Here is a 22,263-nt window from a genome sequence, read left to right as displayed (position 1 = left end):
TCAGTGCACGTGAATCTGTAACAGATTCATAAACAGACTATAAAAAAAACATATTCATAAACTTGGGTGAAGAACTTTCTAAGAAACTATTTCCTTGTTGAAGTCCATCAGTGGACAAGAGTAAGCGCTATTGGATATAAGAACGTGATCAATATATTCATCAGTAAAAGAAATAGTATAAGAAATGATAAAGGCACCACAACTACCGATGCGCGTCCTTATACCACATCACCTCTCCGCCCTTTTTGTGCTGCCGCTGCATGATTACGACACTGCATTTTGCAGAGCCACGCAGTGAAAAATACCCTACAAATCCCCAGGACCTAAATGGAAGCCGAATAACGAAAGATGCAGAACGGGGCAAAAAAGGAGATGGGTCCTTCCAGCCCCGGGTAAAAAGGGGTTGCAGCGTTTTGGGGATAACGGGAGGTTAAAGGACCCAGTGGAACCCGCACCCTTGTAGGGAGGTGGGTAAGGGGGCGGTGGGATGGAGGAGGTAGGATACAGGGAGGAGGCGGAACCGAGGCCCAACTCTTACAGCGAGTATAGATCTGGAAAAGCAACGAAGCAGAAAACCTGTAAGATAGATATGGGATTTGTGTGGGATGACTTAACTATATCATCATTGACTGGCGAAATTGGAGGAGGGCGAGGAGGGCTGGATGAAGATGATTGGATGAAGTGGATGCCATGGAAAAAAATGTATATATATCAGATAATGGAGGAAGGATGATAAGCTTAGGAAGACGACATAGCAATGGTGTGACAAAGATCCTCAGACACAAATAATGAAGACGAACAACAATTACGAACGAAAAGCTGGAAGAAGATAAATTTATATCCTTGGAATTAATAGCTACGAGAACATGATGAATCATTGAGATACCACCAGAAGATAGAGAGTTAAGAGAGAAAATAAACGTGGAAATACGACAGCATAAACAGTCTCTATACTTGAACATAAAGAGAACAAAATCTAAAAAGGATGGAAATGGCACTAAACGGCGACCAAGCTCTACCCAAACTTCAGTTTTTTTTTTTTTTTTTTTTTTTTTTTTTTGAAACATTTTTCTCTCACGTGGAAACCCTCCTCAATTATGACCTTGCAGGGTTCGCAAGTAGATTCGACCTGTTTCCAGGGGCAGTGAGAGTTTCACTTGATCCAGTATGGTTCCAATCGTCATTCCTCTCTCTCTCTTTTCTTTTCTTTTACTTGGATATCGTCGTCCTTGAATTCGTATACGCACTATATATAAATATATATATAAAATTTGTTTAAAAAATTAATATAATTATATATTATATGAATATATATAATTATATATATATATATAATATATATATATATATAGTATATAGATTATATATATATAGATATATATATACTATAGTAGATATATATATATGTATATATGAAAGTTTAATAGCCACAATGCCCTCTTAACTTCTTGAATTCTTTGCTCTTTTTTGGATACGCTTGTCACTACAAAGCCTGAAGATCCAAGTTCAAAGAAATTTGAAGAAGAAATTGTGATCTCTGTCCTGGGAAACGAACCCAGGTCCAATAATCACAAAGAGGTCACGTTGCCGACCTGACCCCGAGAAGGATTAAAAGTCTACCCCCTCTCATACATACATATACCTGTCGTTTTCAGATATACTTATTTGAGCAGGAATAGACCCATCCTCACCATCGTAGCCAAGTGGGTAAAAAACTGACCAGTAGATTCTACATATATATATATATATATATATATATATATATATATATATATATATATATATATACGTGTGTGTGTGTGTGTGTGTATGTGTGTATCTATATTAAACATATATAAATATAAATAAATACATATGTACATAATTATATGTACAAAGAGCTCTCAATTCCCTAGAGAAATTCGATTCGACACGCGATCTAATAAGAGCGACGTTACCATTTTCACCACGATGCTGTGAAGAGGGATTTATCTCTGTTTTTTTTTGCTCTGGAATCGAAGGACACATCTATGCAAGAGCTGAAGTAGATCTATCTGCTCATTCGCAGAAGAGTGGTCTAAAGACCTCCTCTCTCTTACTAGAAAGCGTGGGTTGAAAATTTCCCTGCAAAACGAATAAAGTTTATTTTGTTTTATCTATTTCCTTTCTGACAAATCTATACTTTTCAAGGAACCCAGTTCAACCCACACTTACGCAGACATATATACTGCATAAATTACACATGGGTTATACAGAAAGTATACAGGGAAGGAGAGACAGATGACACGCGCATTTGAGAGAAGACTTCACCAGCGGGCCCGATGCATTCATTCGCCAGAGAGAGAGAGAGAGAGAGAGAGAGAGAGAGAGAGAGAATTGCTGACTCATGACCCTCCTGTCTGCATAAGGGGAAAATGAGGCAACACGAGCGACCACCAGGGGGCAATCGGGGGGAGAGGAGGAGGAGGAGGAGGAGGGGGGGAGGAGGAGGAAGAATCCCACTTAAACATACAACACGAGACCAAAACCAATGCTTTTTATTTTCCCCTCAATACACATATCCATGCTATCAATACATATATCCATGCAATCCGCGCTGGTTTGATGCACCGAACGGAACCAATAAATCCGTTGCGTTGTAGACGCCCACGTTGCTTCTTACCAGACCATTAGACATCGAGCGCCCACACGTATCTCTCTTCTCGTCCTCCCAAATCCCCCTTCACATTCCCCCCTTCCCTCCCCCGCCCCTTCCACCACCCCCTTTTCATCATGCGTCTCCCTCCTTGCCTCACCTTCCGCTTTATCCTCCACCTCCTCCTCCACTTGAAAGAGTCACCGACGGCGTCGTTACTTGTGAGTAAGGTGGCATCTTTACACTTGTGTTTTCTCTAATTGAAAAGAATATAAAAATACAATTAGGAAAATGTTTCTCTAACTGAAAAAATTTTCTCTAATTGAAAATAAAATAAAAATACAATTAGGAAAACTTTTCTCTAATTGAAAAGAAAAAAATACAATTAGGAAAATTTTTCTCTAACTGAAAACATTTTCTCTAATTGAAAAGAAAATAAACATACAATTAAGAAAAGTTTGCTCTAATTGAAAAGAATATAAAAATGCCATTATGAAAATTTTGCTTTAATTGAAAAGAATATAAAAATAAAATTATGAAAACGTTTAATTCATGTACACTACTGCTATATTGTTGCGGCACTACTGCTACAGTAGTATTACTACGCTAGCACAAATACCCCACTCACATCTATGTATCGTTCCGCCATTCATAAAGTCTTTGGGTTTCAGAGCCGATGGAACAAGGTGAATGAGTTTCTGCCTGGTGGATGGGCGGGGCAACATTTCGTCAAAAGGTGTTTACCTTACTTACGTAATGAATGTTTTTCGACTCTTGGCTCGTAATCATTGGCCATGGCGTCGGCTAGATAATTTTTACTCTATAAAAATTAAAACCATCGGGTTTAGGTTATTGATAATGCTGACAAAATTTGTGTGTGGTTGTAAAATATACATATGTCAACTTTCAGCTACATCCAATGCTTTGATAAGGAACAAAGTCCAAAAAACCGTGTTACAGAGGCCCTGAATCTCATAGTAGTAAAATTTTTTCTCTAATTGAAAATAATATAAAACTACAATTGGGAAAACTTTTTTCTAATTGAAAAGAATATAAAAATACAATTAAGAAAAATTTGCTCTAATTGACAATAAGATAATAAATAAAATTAGGGAAGGTTTTCTCTAATTCAAAAGAATATAAAAATACAGTAAGGAAAGGTTTTCTCTATATTAAAAGAATATGAATATACAATTAGGAAAAATTTGCTCTAATTGAAAAGAATATAAAAATACAATTATAAAAACTTTTCTCTAATTGAAAAAGATATAAAAATACAATTAGGAAAAGTTTTGAATATAAAAATACAACTAGGACAAATTTGCTCTAATTGGAAAGAATATGAAAATACAATTAGGAAAAATTTGCTCTAATTGAAAAACATAAAAATACAATTTAGAAAAATTTGCTCTAATTGAAAAATATATAAAAATACAATTAGGAAAACTTTTCGTTAATTTAAAAGAATATAAAAATACAATAAGGAAAAATTTTTTCTAAATGAAAAGAATATAAAAACACAGTTAGGAAAAATGTTCTCTAATTGCAAAGAATATAAAAATACAATTAGGAAACACATGAAGGTGAAAATATATATAACTAGCATCAGAAGCAAGTAGTCTCCGTTTATATATATATATATATATATATATATATATATATATATATATATATATTATTCAAATATTTAAAAATAACATAAAAATGGGAAGGGTATGAACGAAAGGATGAAAAGACAAAAAACCAAAAATTCAGAGAAAATGATAAATAGAGTTAATCACTTCCATGAACCATTCCAGGTATTTTTAATGGTGCATAAGTTATAAATACGAAGCTTCATGCAGACGAGCAAACAAAACGCAGCCATAAACTAAACTCATGCAAAAATATATATATATATATATATGTGTGTGTGTGTATATATTATTATATATATATATATATATATATATATATATATATATATATATATATATATATTCATCTTCACTGCTTATTGCTATCATTATGGCTACCCTAAACATGCAAAAGAACTACACCCACAACAAATACTAAACATGCAAAAGAACTACACCCACAACATATACTAAACATGCAAAAGAACTACACCCACAACATATACTAAACATGCAAAAGAACTACACCCCACAACATATACTAAACATGCAAAAGAACTACACCCCACAACATATACTAAACATGCAAAAGAACTACACCCCACAACATATACTAAACATGCAAAAGAACTACACCCCACAACATATACTAAACATGCAAAAGAACTACACCCACAACATATACTAAACATGCAAAAGAACTACACCCCTCAACATATACTAAACATTCAAAAGAACTGCACCCCACAATACATATTAAGCATGCAAAAGAACTACACCCCACAACATATAAAACATACAAAAGAACTACACCCTACAACATATACTAAACATGCAAAAGAACTACACCCCGCAACATATACTAAACATGTAAAAGAACTACACCCCACAACATATACTAAACATGCAAAAGAACTACACCCCACAACATATACTAAACATGTAAAAGAACTACACCCCACAACATATACTAAACATGTAAAAGAACTACACACCGCAACATATACTAAACATGTAAAAGAACGACACCCCGCAACATATACTAAACATGTAAAAGAACGACACCCCGCAACATATACTAAACATGTACAATAACGACACCCCACAACATAGTTAAACATCATACAACAAGAACTACACCCCACAACATATACTAAACATGTAAAAGAACGACGACCCCACAACATAAACTAAACATGCAAAAGACTAACACCCCACAACATATACTAAACTGGAAAATGAAACTACACCCCACAACATATACTAAACATGTAAAAGCCTACACCCCCACAACATATACTAAACATGTAAAAAACTACACCCTCACAACGTAGTACTAAACATCAAAAGAACTACACCCCAAACAGATACTAAACATGCAAAATCACTACACCCCACAACATATACTGAACATTCCAAAAGAACTAACCCCGCCACAACATATACTAAACATGCAATAAAAGACTACACCCCACAACATATACTAACATGTAAAAGAACTACACCCACAACATATACTTAAACAGGGAAGACTACACCCCACAACATAATACTAAACATGCAAAAGAAACTACACCCCAAACCCTTACTAACATGTAAAAAAACTACACCCCACAACATATACTAATATGCAAATAAGAACTACACCCCACAACATATACTAACATGCAAAGAACTACATACACCCCACAACATCTACTAAAATGTCACAAGAACTACACCCCGACAACATATACTAAACATAGAACAAACACCTACAACATATACTAAACATCAACAAGAACTACACTATACCCCTCAACATATACTAAACATGTAAAGAACAACACCCACACATATCTAAACGGCAAACCACAACATATACTTAACATGGAAAAGAACTACACCCCACAACATATACTAAACATGCAAAATAACTACAACAAACCCCACAACCTATACTAACTATGTAAAAGAACTACACCCCACAACGATATCTAAATTGCAAAAAGAACTAACACCCCCAACAGAATACTAAACATGGAAAAGAAACTACACCCACAACATATACTAAACAGTAAAAGAACTACACCCCACACATATACCTAAAACATGCAAAAAGAACTAACCCCACAACATAAATACTAAAACAATGCAAAAGAACTACATCCCACCCCAACAAAATATACTAAACATGGTTAAAAAGAACTACACCCCACAACATATACCCCTTAAACAAGCCAAAGAACTACACCCCACAACATATGCTAAACATGTTAAAAGAACTACACCCCACAAATTACCCCTTAAGACAAATGGGAAAAGAACTACACCCACAACATTAAATTACGAAACATGCAAAAGAACTCCACCCCGCAACCTATACTAAAATATGTAAAAGAACTTACACCCACAACATATAAACTAAATATTGCAAAAGCAACTACACACCCCAACAACATATTACTTAAACATGCGAAAAGAACTACCACCCACAACATATACTAAACATGTAAAAGAACACCACCCCAAACATATAAACGAAATTATGCAAAAGAACTACACCCCACAACATATACTAAACATGTACAAGAACGACACCCCACAACATATTTACTAAACATAAACCAAAAGAACTACACCCCACAACCCCATATACTAAACCCCAGCAAAAGAACTACACCCCACAACAATTAACTTAAACATGCAAAAAGAACTACACCCCACAATAAAATAACTAACCCAGCAAAAGAACTACACCCCGCAACATAAACTAAACATGTAAAAGAACTACACCTCACAACATATATTAAACATGCAAAAGAATTAAATCCTACAACATATACTAAACATGCAAAAGAACTACATCCTACTATATATGAGTCTTTTCTGTATACTAGAAAAACCCTAGATGATACCTTGAAGCTTATGGCTGACACAACTGTTGGCATGAAAATAAAAATAAAAAACTAACCAACACTGCAGAGAATATCATCATTTAAAAAATTGCAGCCTGAAGATAAAAAGAATTATAATACAGATAATAAAATAAAAGCGTGCGTTATCTAATATTAACGATCTTATTTATACATGCACGCACGTAAAAATGTATTATGTATCGATATATTTCTTTTGCAATGAGTAACGCCGCTATTCTGTGGGTCTGGAACAGTCAAGACTTACCATCACCTAGTTCGGGAACAGCCCCTAGCTCCCTCTCTATAAGTACAGTGAATGATGACCTTATCACACATCACCATCATTTCCATTGTAGTCCACATAGAAAATGAATAGAGTTTCTCTTAGAAAATGCCCAACAGTTTCGTCCTCCAATGAACCTCTTCTTGGAGCGTTTAAGGTACTTATACATTATATACATTATATATAACCTATGACTTTGTATTCAATTTAAACAGCCTGCAAAAAGTTAGGTCTATCTTAGTTTAACCAGACCACTGAGCTGATTAACAGCTCTCCTAGGGCTGGCCCGAAGGATTAGATATTTTTACGTGGCTAGGAATCAAATGGTCACATAGCATCGGGACCTACAGCTTATTGTGGGATCCGAACCACACTATTTCGAGAAATGAATTTCTATCACCAGATATACATTCATCTAATTCCTCGTTGGCCGCGTCGAGACAGCCTGCGAAAAAATATGCTAGTTCTCTATTACATAAATACTTGATCACCCACGCAGGACTGATGTCATTTTTAGCGAAATATAACCCAGCGTTTCCAAAACCTTCTGCTCTAAATGGAAAAGCATGGTGGCAAACTTAGGGCAAACACTTTTAGAAAGCACTTCGAGTCATATCGAAAGTACAGTGAATTCCGGGAATCCGAGGCGCACGATCGGGGGTCTTCCTCCCCTCAGCTCCTTCAGCGGAGGGGAAATGGAAAGGCGGTAACTAAATCTCGACTTGCGTCACCACCATTGATGTGTCCAAGCCACTGAATTCATATTCATGGAAACGGTTCCAGAGTTTCTTAGAAATCCATAGACGTGACTCATCTTTAGACGGTTTTCCTATAACCGAGTGAATATAAGATTATCTTGAAAGGTGTCCAAGTGACCGTGCTGAAAAGTGCATTCCCTCTCTAGACGCTATCCGTTTCTCAGTTTCTCTAGTTAGTGGGTTTTCACCCGATGTCTACAGGGAATTTTGTAATGAGGTTTTACCGTCAAGTAATCGTAGCAAATCTAAACGTCATAGGGCTAAGAAATCCTTTGTAAAACAGAAGATTTTGTTTGTTTGTATGGTGCTTTTACGTTGCATAGAACCAATGGTTATTCAGCAACGGGACCAACGGCTTTACGTGACTTCCGAACCACGTCGAGAGTGAACTTCTATCACCAGATATACTACACATCTCTAACTCCTCAGTGGAATGCCCGAGAATCGAACTCGCTGCCACCGAGGTGGCAAGCCAAGACCATATCGATCACGCCTGTGAGGCGGTGTGTAAAACAGAAAAACACCAAACTGAGAGTATTTTCATTGCTCCTGTCCTCCCAGAAACCTTAGCTCAAACAGTTTTGTTTTCTATCTACCTCTGTTCTCCCGACACGCCTATCATGCCTATCATCGGGTATCATCTTTGAGATATAGTTGCCTGGATTTATAATCAGAAATAAACCAAGCTGGCAGTAGTAACTATACTTTTCATTTTAACTCTGGAACCGCCTGGAATCATGAGCCTCGAAAACTTGATGCTGGAAACATCATCCCACACCCCTTTTTTTCCAGCATATTGTCCGCCCCCCCTACCCCCCCCCCCCCTCTTTTTTCTAGCAATGTTGAATTTGCAGTTTTGAAATTTTTGAGTTATCTGTATCAACGGCGATTTTGTCGTTAACTTCTTGTGCTAACAAAGTATCAAGACTGTCTGTCTTTCACTTTTGAATTTTTTGAGCGATCTGTATCGACGGTGATATTATCTTTAACGTCTTGGTTTAGCAAAGTATCAAAACAGTCTCTCTCACCATCCAGGATGTATAGAGAGAGACACACACACACTTAATACTTAGCTGAAACAGGAAGTCAATGATCAAATCATCGTCGGTGCAGATAATTAAAAAAAAATTCAAAAAACATATATTCGGATTGATGCAAGGAATGTAAAGTAAGTAAATCTGAAGTTCCCTTGTGCTTGGTAGCTAAAGATGATCGGCAGTCTGATGGCTAACTAACTGTCTCATCACTTGCCATGAAAAGGGACGAAAAACAGGAAGTGATTCAGATATATTTAAACGACGGAAGTCGACTATATACACTTCATTTCCACTTCTATTTGTCAATTCCAATAACACACTTCCATCTTCCAATTCTGAATGGATTCTGATTTGATCACTGAATTTCGCCTCCAAGACCACATACTATACAGATCTCTCGGAAATCAGAGGGTAATCCCTTCTCTGTGTCTTTTTGCTCTCATCTACTGAGAAACACATTCCAATATCTAATAATTTTTTTTATTACGGAAGCATCTCACCTGGATAATGACGCTATTAAGTCACATAATTTTGATAATAATCCTTTTCTATCATTAGCAAGGAAATAATTGCCTTGACATTCATGTAAGTGTCAAGAGAAATCATTTTATACCTCACGCCATCTCAGTAGTGTAAGTTTCTATTCTCTCTCTCTCTCTCTCTCTCTCTCTCTCTCTCTCTCTCTCTCTCTCTCTCTCTCTCTCTCTGTCTCTCTCTGTCTCTCTCTCTTTTTTAACTTTAGGAAGAATGCCTAACCACTCTGGACCACTACAAGATATTCCCTCAACACTACTGATAATTTTCTCGAAAAAAAGTAACTTCTAAGTAACTACACATCACTTCGAGTTTCGTGCTCAATTAATAAAATTGCACATCTGTTCCTTGAACGTTGTTACTCAAAATAATTCCATCAAATTTTATTCACCTATCAAATATTATTCAGTGAATCATTCCAATAGCAACTACGGATTCCTTTCACAATGATCGATGGATAAAGCCTCGTATGTCAACTCAAGGTTGGGTAGACCAAAATTGCGATGGATTGACTGTGTGAAGAGATATGGGGGAGTTGGGATTGAGCGAGGAGGAGGATGCACTGGACCGAGGGAGATGGAAGAGTGTGTTGAAGAACCATTACAGCGACCCCAAACAGGAACAAGCTTGTAGAAAAAGAAGATGATGTCAAGTCAAGAACGAAGAACAGCCACAAGAGCAAAAATTCATGTAAAATTAACAGAAAGGAAAAGAGAGGGAGAGAGAACCGCTCAAGGATGGCGACTCGGCCGGGAAGCGAGTGAAAATAAAACCTGCACTTCCTTCCCTCATAAATTATGACTGGGAAGTCCTGAATACATGAATTCAAATTCATTTTTTCCCCAGCGGGTGCATGGCACGAAAAGGCACTGCTGGATGATGTCACTTGCTGTGCTGTGCCCTCTTTCTCTCTCACTCTCTCTCTCTCTCTCTCTTTATATCTCCCATGCTATGCGTCACATTTACCTGGAATTCTGTGGCCTTGGCGTTCTTGTAACACCTGGACAAGTACACAGATATACACACGAACGTACGATGCGTAAATCCATTGTCCCAAGACTAGCAAACCCCCCCGAAACTATCCCCATCCCCCAACCAGGAGCCATTAAACCTCTCGTTTTCTGTATTCCCAAAGAGGCGTATAAAAGACCGTTCTGCAACTCCTGGCACCTCAGTCACACGTGTGTCTCCGCAAGGGAAGGGACGTGCCGCTCCGCTCAACTGGCAGTCACATGTTATTTCCGGGTCGTGTCTTTTTACTATTTACTCAAGAAGTACTATTAGTAGCCGCCCACCTCTGCGAGTACTTGCCGACGCAAAAAAGACTGCAGTGAGTGTTGTGTTCCTCCAGACGATCCCGTCATCACAAATGTTTGCGAAATGGAAATCACTCGCAACGGATACCAGAACTAGAGACAGCCGTTCTCCCAGTCATGGTGGTGGATAAGAACCCCGCCAGTGAGAGAGAGAGGAAGAGCGAGTGAGAAAGCAAAATCCAGTGAAACACCCGACTTCCAAAATCATCAGGGAATGACAACGCCGAAGTTCCTTTATGTGATTTGATTTTTTTTTGGCCATTTATTTATTTTTTTTATTTTCTCTTTTGGTTCGTCGAGTCCGTTCCATTCGGGGCCGCCATAAATTTAATTCATCGAGAGTATGAATGGATTCATTGATGGGAAAGGGCGGAAAAGGTGCCGGGGACGACTCTGTATATTTTTCGTGAGTTGAAATTGGACCCAGACAGGAAAGGCCGAGTGTTTGAAGAGTTGGTATGAAAGTAGATGGAGTGGGAGGAGTACCTACTCCCGAGGACCCTCAACGGAGCAAAACAAAAGGAGTTAAGTAGGACATTAGGGAGGCTAAAGTCGTTGACATAACAAGGCCATCTCCAGGTCATCCCTGAAGTGGCACTACAGGACTCCCTAGGAGGCGTAAATGAAGGCGTGCTGAATGTATCCTTTAACGGACAGGTAGATTAAGGAGAGGACGATACAATAAAACAATTCTCGGGTCAAGCACTTCTTTCGTTCCGGTTCATTGATTCAGGTGTGAAGGAATTTTACCGTAACTGAAAAGTGCCCTTTTTGAGTGCCACCAACGATCGATTTGATGAAAACGGTTCAACAGAACACAAGACGAAGCAACTTCACATTTCAAAAGTGTATGGAAAAGGGATCTTGCACACAGACACTTCTGTATGAATTATTGGATAATGGAACATGAAATGAACTAAGTGTTGAGTATTCAAAAAGAAGGGAAAAAGTCATTAGTGCAGTTCATAAATCTAAATCAATCAAACAATTACTACACATTTATAAACGTCAGGAACAAGTTCAAATAAAGACCTACAGTCCCCATTCACCCACCACCCTAATAACAGTTCAGTAGGGAAAGCACAAACGGGACAAAAACGGGACATCAGTCAGTTTTCAAATTTCTCTGATATATAGCTATACTTCCCACAAAATCACTTTTCATCACAATCTCTGACTCACATATGTATACTTAGAAAGGAGCAGATTCAGTCCTAAAAAAGCAAGTAAAAAATAAATAAACAAAAGGGAAACACGGAAGCAGGCAAGTGAACTTGAATTTCGTCAATAATTTCCATTCCGCGATTCATTTTTCTTCCCCATCACCATTGCTGACGAAAAGGGAAGACCATGTGGTGGTGGTGGTGGCTCTGGCAAGCTGGGGGGGCCCTGAGGTGGGGCCACAGAACCGGTGGCATCAGGTCTGCTCGTCGAATGCTTCTGTTGCTTATACACCTCGTCGTTCTCTGGGTCGATACGGTCTCAGGTAAGTTTACATGTGTAAGCTCTCTCTCTCTCTCTCTCTCTCTCTCTCTCTCTCTCTCTCTTCCCCGACCTGTGTATGTGTGACGTGCGGTTGTCTGAACCAGTCTTTATGTTATGTCTCTGTACACGATCTACGTATCTATTTAATGCATTTATGTGCGATGGGTGCAGTATCTATTTTCATGTATCTCTCTCTCTCTCTCTCTCTCTCTCTCTCTCTTTCCGCGACCTGTGTATGTCTGAATCAGTCTTCATGTTATGTCTCTGTACACGATCCACGTATATCTATTTAGTTATCTATTTAGTGTGTTTCTGTACGTTTTACAGCCTTAAATATTTTTGTGTGCATTTATGTAAGTTTTATAACCTAAAATATTATTGTGTGCGATTGGTGCAGTATCTATTTTCATGTATCTTTCATCAGTCTCTCTCTCTCTCTCTCTCTCTCTCTCTCTCTCTCTCTCTCTCTCTCTCGACCTGTGTATGTGTGTGATGTACAGTTGTCTGAATCATCAGTCTTTAAATCTCTATACACGATCCACGTATATCTATTTAATGCATTTATGTACGTTTTATAACCTTAAATATTTTTGTGTGCAATGGGTGGAGTCCTCTCTCTCTCTCTCTCTCTCTCTCTCTCTCTCTCTCTCTCTCTCTCTCCCGATTGATCGATCAATCGATCGAGAGATAAACTGAGAGACGGCGCACTTTGGTGCAGTATGGTGCCGATCCCCGGCACGTTTTTTGTCGCTGACAGATTTGCGGGAACTTATGAAGCGTACTGGAACAAACCAACTTTAGCCAAAACAATATTTCGACGGAAATGGACTATTGATTACTCCGGGAAAGACCGCAGATTATGTCTGTCGGGATGCTGTCATACATTTCCCAAATTAATTTCTGGTGAAATAACCTTGCATGTATGTGTGTATATATGATATATACACTCGCGCCCGCACGTATATATCATACATACATATACATACATATATTTATTTATATCAATATAAATATATGTATACATAATATATATATGTTCCACACGGCGTTCATGTATGTATGTATATATATATATATATATATATATATATATATATATATATATATGTATGTATGTATGTATGTATGTATGTATGTATATCTATGTATTTAACCATGAACGCCGTGTGGTACAGAGTAAATAAGTGAAAGACTTGGGGGTTACCCAGAATTGTCACATGACATTCGTACTCTCGTAAAGAGATCTTGTCAAATCGAGATAAGCTGTGCGTTGACATATCTCCATGTATCATGCAACTGGCAATTTTAAGACAAATTATTTTAACAACGTATGTGGTACAGCTCATGAAAACTCAATTTCAACAAGGTCAGAGAGTTCATGAACATTGCTCATTGCCTACAGGAATGGACGCGATATTATAGTCTGTTGGACACGTAATACAGAGTTTGTGAGAAATGAAAAGTCACCAATTACGTAAAGTAGAAAAGAAGAAGAAGAAGAAGAAAAGTCATGTTTGCTTGGTAGAATCACAACAGTAAGGTTCCCCAGTTAGTTTTGGACATCATATACGTCATAAAATCAAGCTATGGTTGACAGAATCGGAAAACGGGACTATTTATACCAAGACCGCTCTTGGTAAATAGGAAGGCCTGACTGGGTGAAGGGTCCAACGATCCTTTTTGGAATAATATGAGCGGTTTTAGTAATCAGTAATAACATACCGATTATCAGAGCAAGGAAATATAAAGTCAACCTTTAATTTTCCCAAGACACTTTGGAGCAGGGTTGGTGATTTTTTTTATTCTTCTAAAAAAATATAAAAAAAATACAAAGAAATCAGTGATTTATTTGATTTTTTATTTATTTGATTTTTTTATTTATTTAATTTTTTTATTTGTTAGATGTTTTTTCAATCCTCTTTTCCTTCAAAATTATTTTATGACAAAATTGCCATTGATTTATCTTTTAGGCTTCCAGTTCTGGCCTAAAGTATGTACTTGCAATTTTTTTTATATCAAAATAAATAGATGCAGCACAGTTATGCTTAAGTTTTATTAATCTCCAAACCATAATTTTCAATTTGTTTGCTTTCAAATATAAAACAATGAAAAAAATGTAAAATTCATGATTTTTTTTATTTAAAAAATCAATGATTTAATAACTTGATTAAATCAGTTTGATTTAATCATTGCCAACCATGTTCTGGAATACTTCATAACAGCGATCCGACACCATTTTCATACCCAGGAAACCGTTTACTGTGCACAATTAATCGACGATCGAAATTTATCACAAAATTCATCACTCAAGAAAACAATGACAACCAGCGGATGCCTTTGTATTACTATGTAGGCGGCCTTAAAGTTTTGAAAAGAATATAGTTGCGTTCGCTTTAGTAAAGTGATCGGTATAGGACTATAGACCAACGATTTTTTTTTCAGAGATGTTACTTCAATCAGGTCCTATTTAAATTCCATACGCCGTTACATGCACCCTAATTCATTATGTGAAAAGAGTTGGGATTTAAGGATAACTCTCTTAGTTTTTATTTTAAACACTAGTTGTATGGCCAACCATATTACCATATTTCTCCAATGAATGCATTGGGTAGACTTCGCTATATCTTATGAATAACATTGCCTGAATAATTACCTACAGAGGCAGATTTTGAAATGCTAAGCAGTCGTTTTGTCAGATAACTGAGTCCTGACATTAAACATTGTCCAATATGCATTTTTACCTACAAACTTAGAAAAAAGGGCATTTCGAACTATTTCGCTTTAAATGATTTTAAACATTGACCTAAAATAATTCTTGAATTCATCTGTGGTGACTGTTTCTCATATAGATATTTATTTATAGCTGTAACCGAAAGCCTCTTATTTTCAGTATAAAATAAGATTTGATTATCATCTTTATCAGAGTCTATCCTCCTATTTAGCTATTATACTTACCTGCATCTCCATCTGTGCGTATTATATTTCTTTTCTGCGTCATTTCGCATTATCCTATATTCTAGGACTTTAAGGAATTAAACTGCCAGTACCTATCTCGCCTATTTCAAGCATGTGTAATCATACCTCTTCTTCTCCTTCTTCCCAGCTTAATCCTTAATCGGGGTCGCCGTTTTTAATAAGTCTCTTCCACCTATCTCTCTCCTGTGTCATTTCCTCCAGTACTCCCTTCTCCCTCATATCATCTCTCATGCAATCTCTCCACCTGGTCTTAGGTCTTCCTCTCCTTCGTGTTCCATCCACCTCCAAGTCCATCACTTCTCTTGCCATGTGTTGTTCTTCTCTTCTCATACCTACTGCGCCTTATTTTCGAGTATTCGCCTTCCACACGTTTCGCGCGTCTCACTATTCGTGAGAAATGTAACTATTCGAACTGAATGAGCATGCACCTCTACACAACCCTTCCCTATACAATTTAACACACCATTCTACCAAACGGGATAACTACACACAAACATAAGATATCATTTTAATATCTAAGCGTTCAATATTCACTGCTTCCTCATTCTTTTTTCCAATTTCAATAGTTTTATATAACCAAGTCCTGGGGGGTTATAACTGTCAAGACCGAATGCATTTCTAGTTCTGACTAAGGGGAATCTGCAATTATTTATTACGCATTTACTGTCTCAGGTATGCGAGATATTTCTTTACAAATTTCTTAATTGTCTTTTAGATATTTCTCATAAAAAAGAAATGAAAACTGCTGAGACGGGACATTCTTTAGTTCTGACTTCAATGAATAAAATTTTTCCAAATGGCACCACAAAAAATAAAATAAAATCAATCATCAGGCAAATGTGGCAATAAACGATGCAAATTCCGTTGCAAATGTTATGGTGACAGCGACGTTATAAGTAAAAACAAATCACCGATTGCCTTTTGGCTTACGTTGTCATCATGACCATTAAAAAGACTTCGAATTTTCCCAATTCTGTCGTGAAATATTCAAATCTATAATAACCTACATAACCTGAGTCCAATGTTGAGAAATCTAAGTTAGCGAAACATCAGTCACTATGCATTTTCATATCTGAAAACAAATTCTTAAAAAATTTCAACGTCCTGAACATTTTTACTTCGTCTTCTCATGAATGCAGTCTTTAAGCTTTGACTTATAATCTAGATTGGGTATTTATCCTCTGTCTGTTGACGAAAATATTCAACTCTTTTCGCCCTGCTCTTCATTATTTAGAACGGTTTCATTCCCAATATATTCTATTCCCCGTTTTCGTGATGTTAAAATTTCCTTTGCATGCATTTTCCTTAAGCGATAAATCATGTATAAAAGTATGCATGAAATGTATGGACAGTTTAGCAAAATTTTACGGAAGGAATTAGTAAGTGAAATGTGAGTGGAATTGACCGTAGAGATTTCTATGTTACCTTTAAACTAGAGAAGTAGTAGTATATAGACATTGGTTATATCGAGGAATTGTTGTTACCTTAACGAGTATACTACAGGTTCTTGTGAATTAATTTTTGACGCCTAACTTTAATCTAAGTTTAAATTAACTCGAATTCATTCGGGTAAAAAAAGTAGCAAAATTCTAGATGGAAAAAGAAACCCACAAAATTACTAAGCATAACTTGTTTACTTGTAAGAGTTTACATATACTAAGTAATTTTGTGGGTTTCTTTTTCCATCTTCAGAAGAAACCGAAAGAAGTTTTTGTTTGTTTAAAAATTCTAGATGTTAAATTAAATTTTGGGAGCAATTGTTTTGTACATTATTACAACATTCAAAATTTGTCTCATTCGTCAAAAAAATATTCTTACCATTCTTTTCTTTTAAGCTTAAGAGTAGCGTCATTCCTTCTACTAATGATTCTGATTTATTTAATAATTCATTAAAATTGATTTACGTCACAGAAAAAAGAAAAATGTCAAGTATCTTATTTGGCAGTAAGGTTTTTATTGTCGGCATAAAGCAGTCGCTGGGTGCATTTTACGGCAATGCTCATTATTGCAATCTTTTCCGAATTCTCATGAAAGATGCAACGACTCCATTCCTCTAATAAGCAAATGCCAGGTGGAAACGGAATGGCATGAGCACAAAACAGTGTTTATCAACAAACCTTCAAGGAATATTTATACCATGGAGGTGAGTCACAAGCACGACACCGCAGGGACTGCATCTATGTCATTCTCTTCCGGGCACACAAGCACGCACACACACACACACACACACACACACACACACACACATATATATATATATATATATATATATATATATATATATATATATATATATATATAGTGTGAGTGTGTATGTACATCTGCATATATAATATATATATATATATATAATATATATATATATATTATATATATATTATATATATGTATATATATATATATATATATATATATATATATATATATATAGTAAAAATATATTATAAACGTTTATAACTTCCGAGCAATTCAACAGAGCCCGAACGCTGGAGGACAAGAAAGTCCCGTAAATAGTAATTAAATTGTCAACAGGAGACATCATTAGCAATAACTACGCCAGCAACAACAGCAGCAACAACAACAACAACAGTTGCTTCAGCAGTATCAAACTTTGCCACAACTTTCTCACAAACACGACGAGTGAGTGACTTCAGAGTCGTCCCACTGAAGCCAAATGCAGGAGACAAGGGAAAGACGGCACAAGGCAGATCTTTTCTTAGACTTAAAAGACTGAAATGTAATGGTAAAAAAATTCCTCGATATATATATTAAAGGAAAACATCATTATTCCACGAAGATCAGAGAATGGATGTAGCTGAAACGCAAATGTAAGAGGGATGCGATGGAAATACGAGTAGATGAGAAATATTTTGTTACCTGCTAAGTAACACATTCGAAATATTACCTATACTCTGTGTGTGTGTGTGTGTGTATATATATATATTATATATATTATATATATAGTATATATATAGATATATATATATATATATATTATATATATATATATATAATATATATATATATATATATCATATATATATATATATATGTGTGTGTGCGTGTATATGTGTGTATTATATATATATATATATATATATATATATACATATATATATATACATATATATATATTATATATATATATATATATATATGTTTGTATGTAAGTGTGTGTGCGTGTATGTATGTGCGTTTGTGTGCGTATGTATTAATGTATGGTGTGTGTGTGTGTGAATAAATAGCCTGTGATAATAATCACGAAAGTACCTTCCCATTTTCCTTACATGACAAAATCTAGGAAAAAAAAGTAGGGAGGAGGGTGCAGTAGTGTTCAAAAAAATTCAAAATACATGATGTAAAAAATTCTAAAGAAAAAAAAAGGTGATTTTCATTTTGACATAAGAGACCCCTATCGCTTCCATAAACTCCCAAAGGGACACTAGAAGGGGGGGGGGGGGTGATGTTGAAGGTAGGGGGAGGGGGAAAGAACTGTTGGAGACCCATGATATTCAGAGCGTTGGGGTGGTATATCCAAGGGCATCCCTCCTCCTCCTCCTCCTCCCCGCCACCCGGCCCCCACTCACTGGCCTTTCCGTTTTTATTACCATTATCAGACCTCTATTAGACATTCGTTTCAAATAGCGCCCCAAGTCAAAATGTTTTATAGGGGTCTTTCACGGGTCTCCCTTGGGTGCTAAAAAGGGTTCCGTTATTTAGGAAGAAAATGGCTGGAAACGAAGATATGATGAACTAGTCCCTCCGTCGTCCTGTTCGCGCGAGTATGGATGGCTGCGCGGCTGAGAGCCTGAATTTGTTGGATTATCAAAAAAAAAAAAAAAAATTCTCCTCTTAACGGTTTCCCCCATCATCTTTTCCTTGTTGCTTCGCCTTCATTCAGATTGGAGCTTCTTTCCCGTTATTTCATTTTCGTCTCCTTCCAAGAAAGCGTCGCTATTATATCAAAATGTTATCAACTTTCTATTCTTACGGAAAGCGTCTTTATGTCATGATTTTATTCCGAAATGTTATGCCTAGATTCCAATAATGATTTAATCTCGAATAACTTTAGTTACGCCTCCATTCCTTCCCCTGAGTGTTCTAGCATTTACTTTTATGTTCTTCCAGCCGTATAATTGTTCATTAACACTTTACTCACTTTCTCTTTCGTAGGTATTTTCTAAGTTTCTCCCTTCGTTTTGTTTATGTGCATATATATATACTATATATATATATATATATATATATATATATATATATATATATATGTATATATATATATATATATGTATAGATATATTATATATTATATATAAATATATATATATCTATATATATATATATTTTTATATATATATAATATATATAATCTAATCATATCTATATCTATATCTGATATCTATATGTGTGATATATACATAATATATACCATACATACATACATATATATATATATATATAATATATATATATATCTATATCTATATCATATATGTATGTATGTATGTATGTATGTATGTATGTATGTATACATATATGTACATACAATACATTTGTAACATACATATATATATATATATATATATATATATATAACACTTACATATGTGTGTGCGTGTGAATGCACGTATTCATATTAAAGGACAACTGCATCCTACTCCTTGGTTTAAAAGACAGCCTCATAAGCCCTGCAAATACCCAAGTTAGGCCGACAGCACCCCAGAACAGTATTCCAGACCACTAGGAAAACATGAGCCGCAGATTTATAATCCTATTAAGAATCCCAAATGATCTTCCCAATGATTCTAATTCCAACTATCACCATTTCTCTGGCATGAAAAATGTCCTTACTTCAGTTCTTCAATTCCTTGACTTTTTCTTCACCGGTTTTCACTGTTAACATTTTCTGTTCCCCTTTATTTCCTACCTTCGGTGCCTTCTCTTTATTCGTGATATTTTTCCCTTGACTGACTTACACTCTGAAACAATAACTTCTTTCCTCGTTTTTACGCCTCACATAGTTTTGAATTCGTGGTTGTGCTTTTGCTTTTCAGGTTCATATTTGACTTTTAGTTAATATATTTGTTCTATTTTACTTGTAAGCTTCGCCTCAATCATCGGGGCCTTAAAATATTTTATCTAAAAACGTCCCGAGTTAGTTCCGTAAACGGAGAGAGAGAGAGAGAGAGAGAGAGAGAGAGAGAGAGAGAGAGAGAGAGAGAGAGATTGACCCAAGAACCATCAGAGTAGTAAAGGAAGAAAGATCTAATGAATGGTTCAACATTACTGATGAATCCATTCGTTTCCTTATATCACGAGGTGACACACTTTGACGTAGGGATAATCATTCACGCCTGTCATTCTTTTCCAATTCACTGCGACCTACAACAGTATACTAATACCCAAATACTTAATTCCCTACTTGGGTCAAAATGGGGCTTTCTGAATTGGCAATCAGACGCGACTAGATCTCTACTTTCGCCGCGTGGCCTGGGAATTGAAATCGGGTTCCTCTGCTATGGACTATGGGCCGAGGGCGCAGGACTGTACCATGAGGCCCAACAGCGGGATAAAGAGACACAGAAACCAATAAATGAAGATGCCACCAAGAGGCAATATATAGCCCTGGAAAGAGAGAGAGAGAGAGAGAGGACGGAGGGATGGGGAGGCTGATAAGTGAGCTCTTCTGAACTTCAAAGACTGACATGATTCGTTCGACTCTGCTGGAGAATACTACCTTGACCTGATTCGAGGAAATCTCTTCTCCAACGAATTCGCGGCCTCGAAAGATCTTATATATGTATAAACTTCAATAGCACTAGACTGATCAATAAAGCCCCGATATATTGAAATTAACGATTCGGGTACAGTGTGAAGTAATTATTCCTTGCATGATTATCTTTGTCAGGTCCATAATGAGTCATCGAGTGAATTTGAAAAAGAAAAACGTTATTAAAGACGTTGATGATAGGCAAAATGTGTGTGTGTGAGAGAGAGAGAGAGAGAGAGAGAGAGAGAGAGAGAGAGAGAGAGAGAAATGAATGTCACAAGTTTTTACCTGTTATTTTATAAGCAACGTTTATTGTTTGTTTGTATGGTGATTTCACGTTGCGTGGAACTAGTGGTTATTCAGCAACGGGACCAACGACTTTACGTGACCTCCGAACCACGTCGAGAGTGAACTTCTATAACCAGAAATGCACATCTCTCACTCCTTAATGGAATGCCCGAGAATCGGACTCGCGGCCACCGAGGTGGCAGGCCAAGACCATACCGAAATGTTTCAAACGTTTCGTCTCTGAGCGCATTCTAGACAGTATCACCAGTTCTGAAGTCTAGGAGCCACAAAAGGCAAAGGAACTTTGTTCGTTGGTTGGTATTGCTTTGGGAAAATAAACCACCTTGCATCACAGTCACATTCTACTTTAAGTAATGTGTCAAGCAAATAAGGTTCTTTTTACATTTCCTGCCATGCAAAAAAGAGGGCAGTCGCGAGTTCCGAAGGATATTTTGTAAAGGATGATGTCCTACACGTTGACCCAGGATTATAAAAAAATGCGATAGGATATGCATTCCGCATAATTTCTTCTGTTAACATACTGTTCGATCCAACGTTTCGGAAACACTACTTCGTTGATGCTCAAGAAAACCAAAAGAGATATTTCCGAATCCACAAAATAAATTTCAGAACCACTAATCGTTTTGCTATGATTCTTTCATTTCAACGGACAGAAATGAAATTGGTAG

General features: G+C 36.5%; 1 protein-coding gene and 1 long non-coding RNA gene across 2 annotated transcripts in view; one reads left to right on the top strand and one right to left on the bottom strand.

Annotated features, from left to right (window-relative positions):
- Nucleotides 1-22,263, bottom strand: part of LOC135215458 (uncharacterized) — a 378,796-nt gene that overhangs the window by 166,388 nt on the left and 190,145 nt on the right. The window lies entirely within an intron of this gene.
- Nucleotides 10,931-22,263, top strand: part of LOC135215455 (uncharacterized) — a 161,019-nt gene continuing 149,686 nt past the window's right edge. Inside the window, exon 1 of the mRNA XM_064250168.1 lies at nt 10,931-12,541. Coding sequence (XP_064106238.1) covers nt 12,406-12,541 — 136 coding nt within the window. The 5' untranslated portion in view covers nt 10,931-12,405. The remainder of the gene's footprint in view (nt 12,542-22,263) is intronic.

This window comes from Macrobrachium nipponense, chromosome 5 (assembly GCF_015104395.2).
Source record: "Macrobrachium nipponense isolate FS-2020 chromosome 5, ASM1510439v2, whole genome shotgun sequence".
NCBI classification, from domain to species: Eukaryota; Metazoa; Arthropoda; class Malacostraca; order Decapoda; family Palaemonidae; genus Macrobrachium; species Macrobrachium nipponense.
Note: the sequence above shows the minus strand (reverse complement) of the source record. Positions and strands in the feature narration are given on the sequence as shown.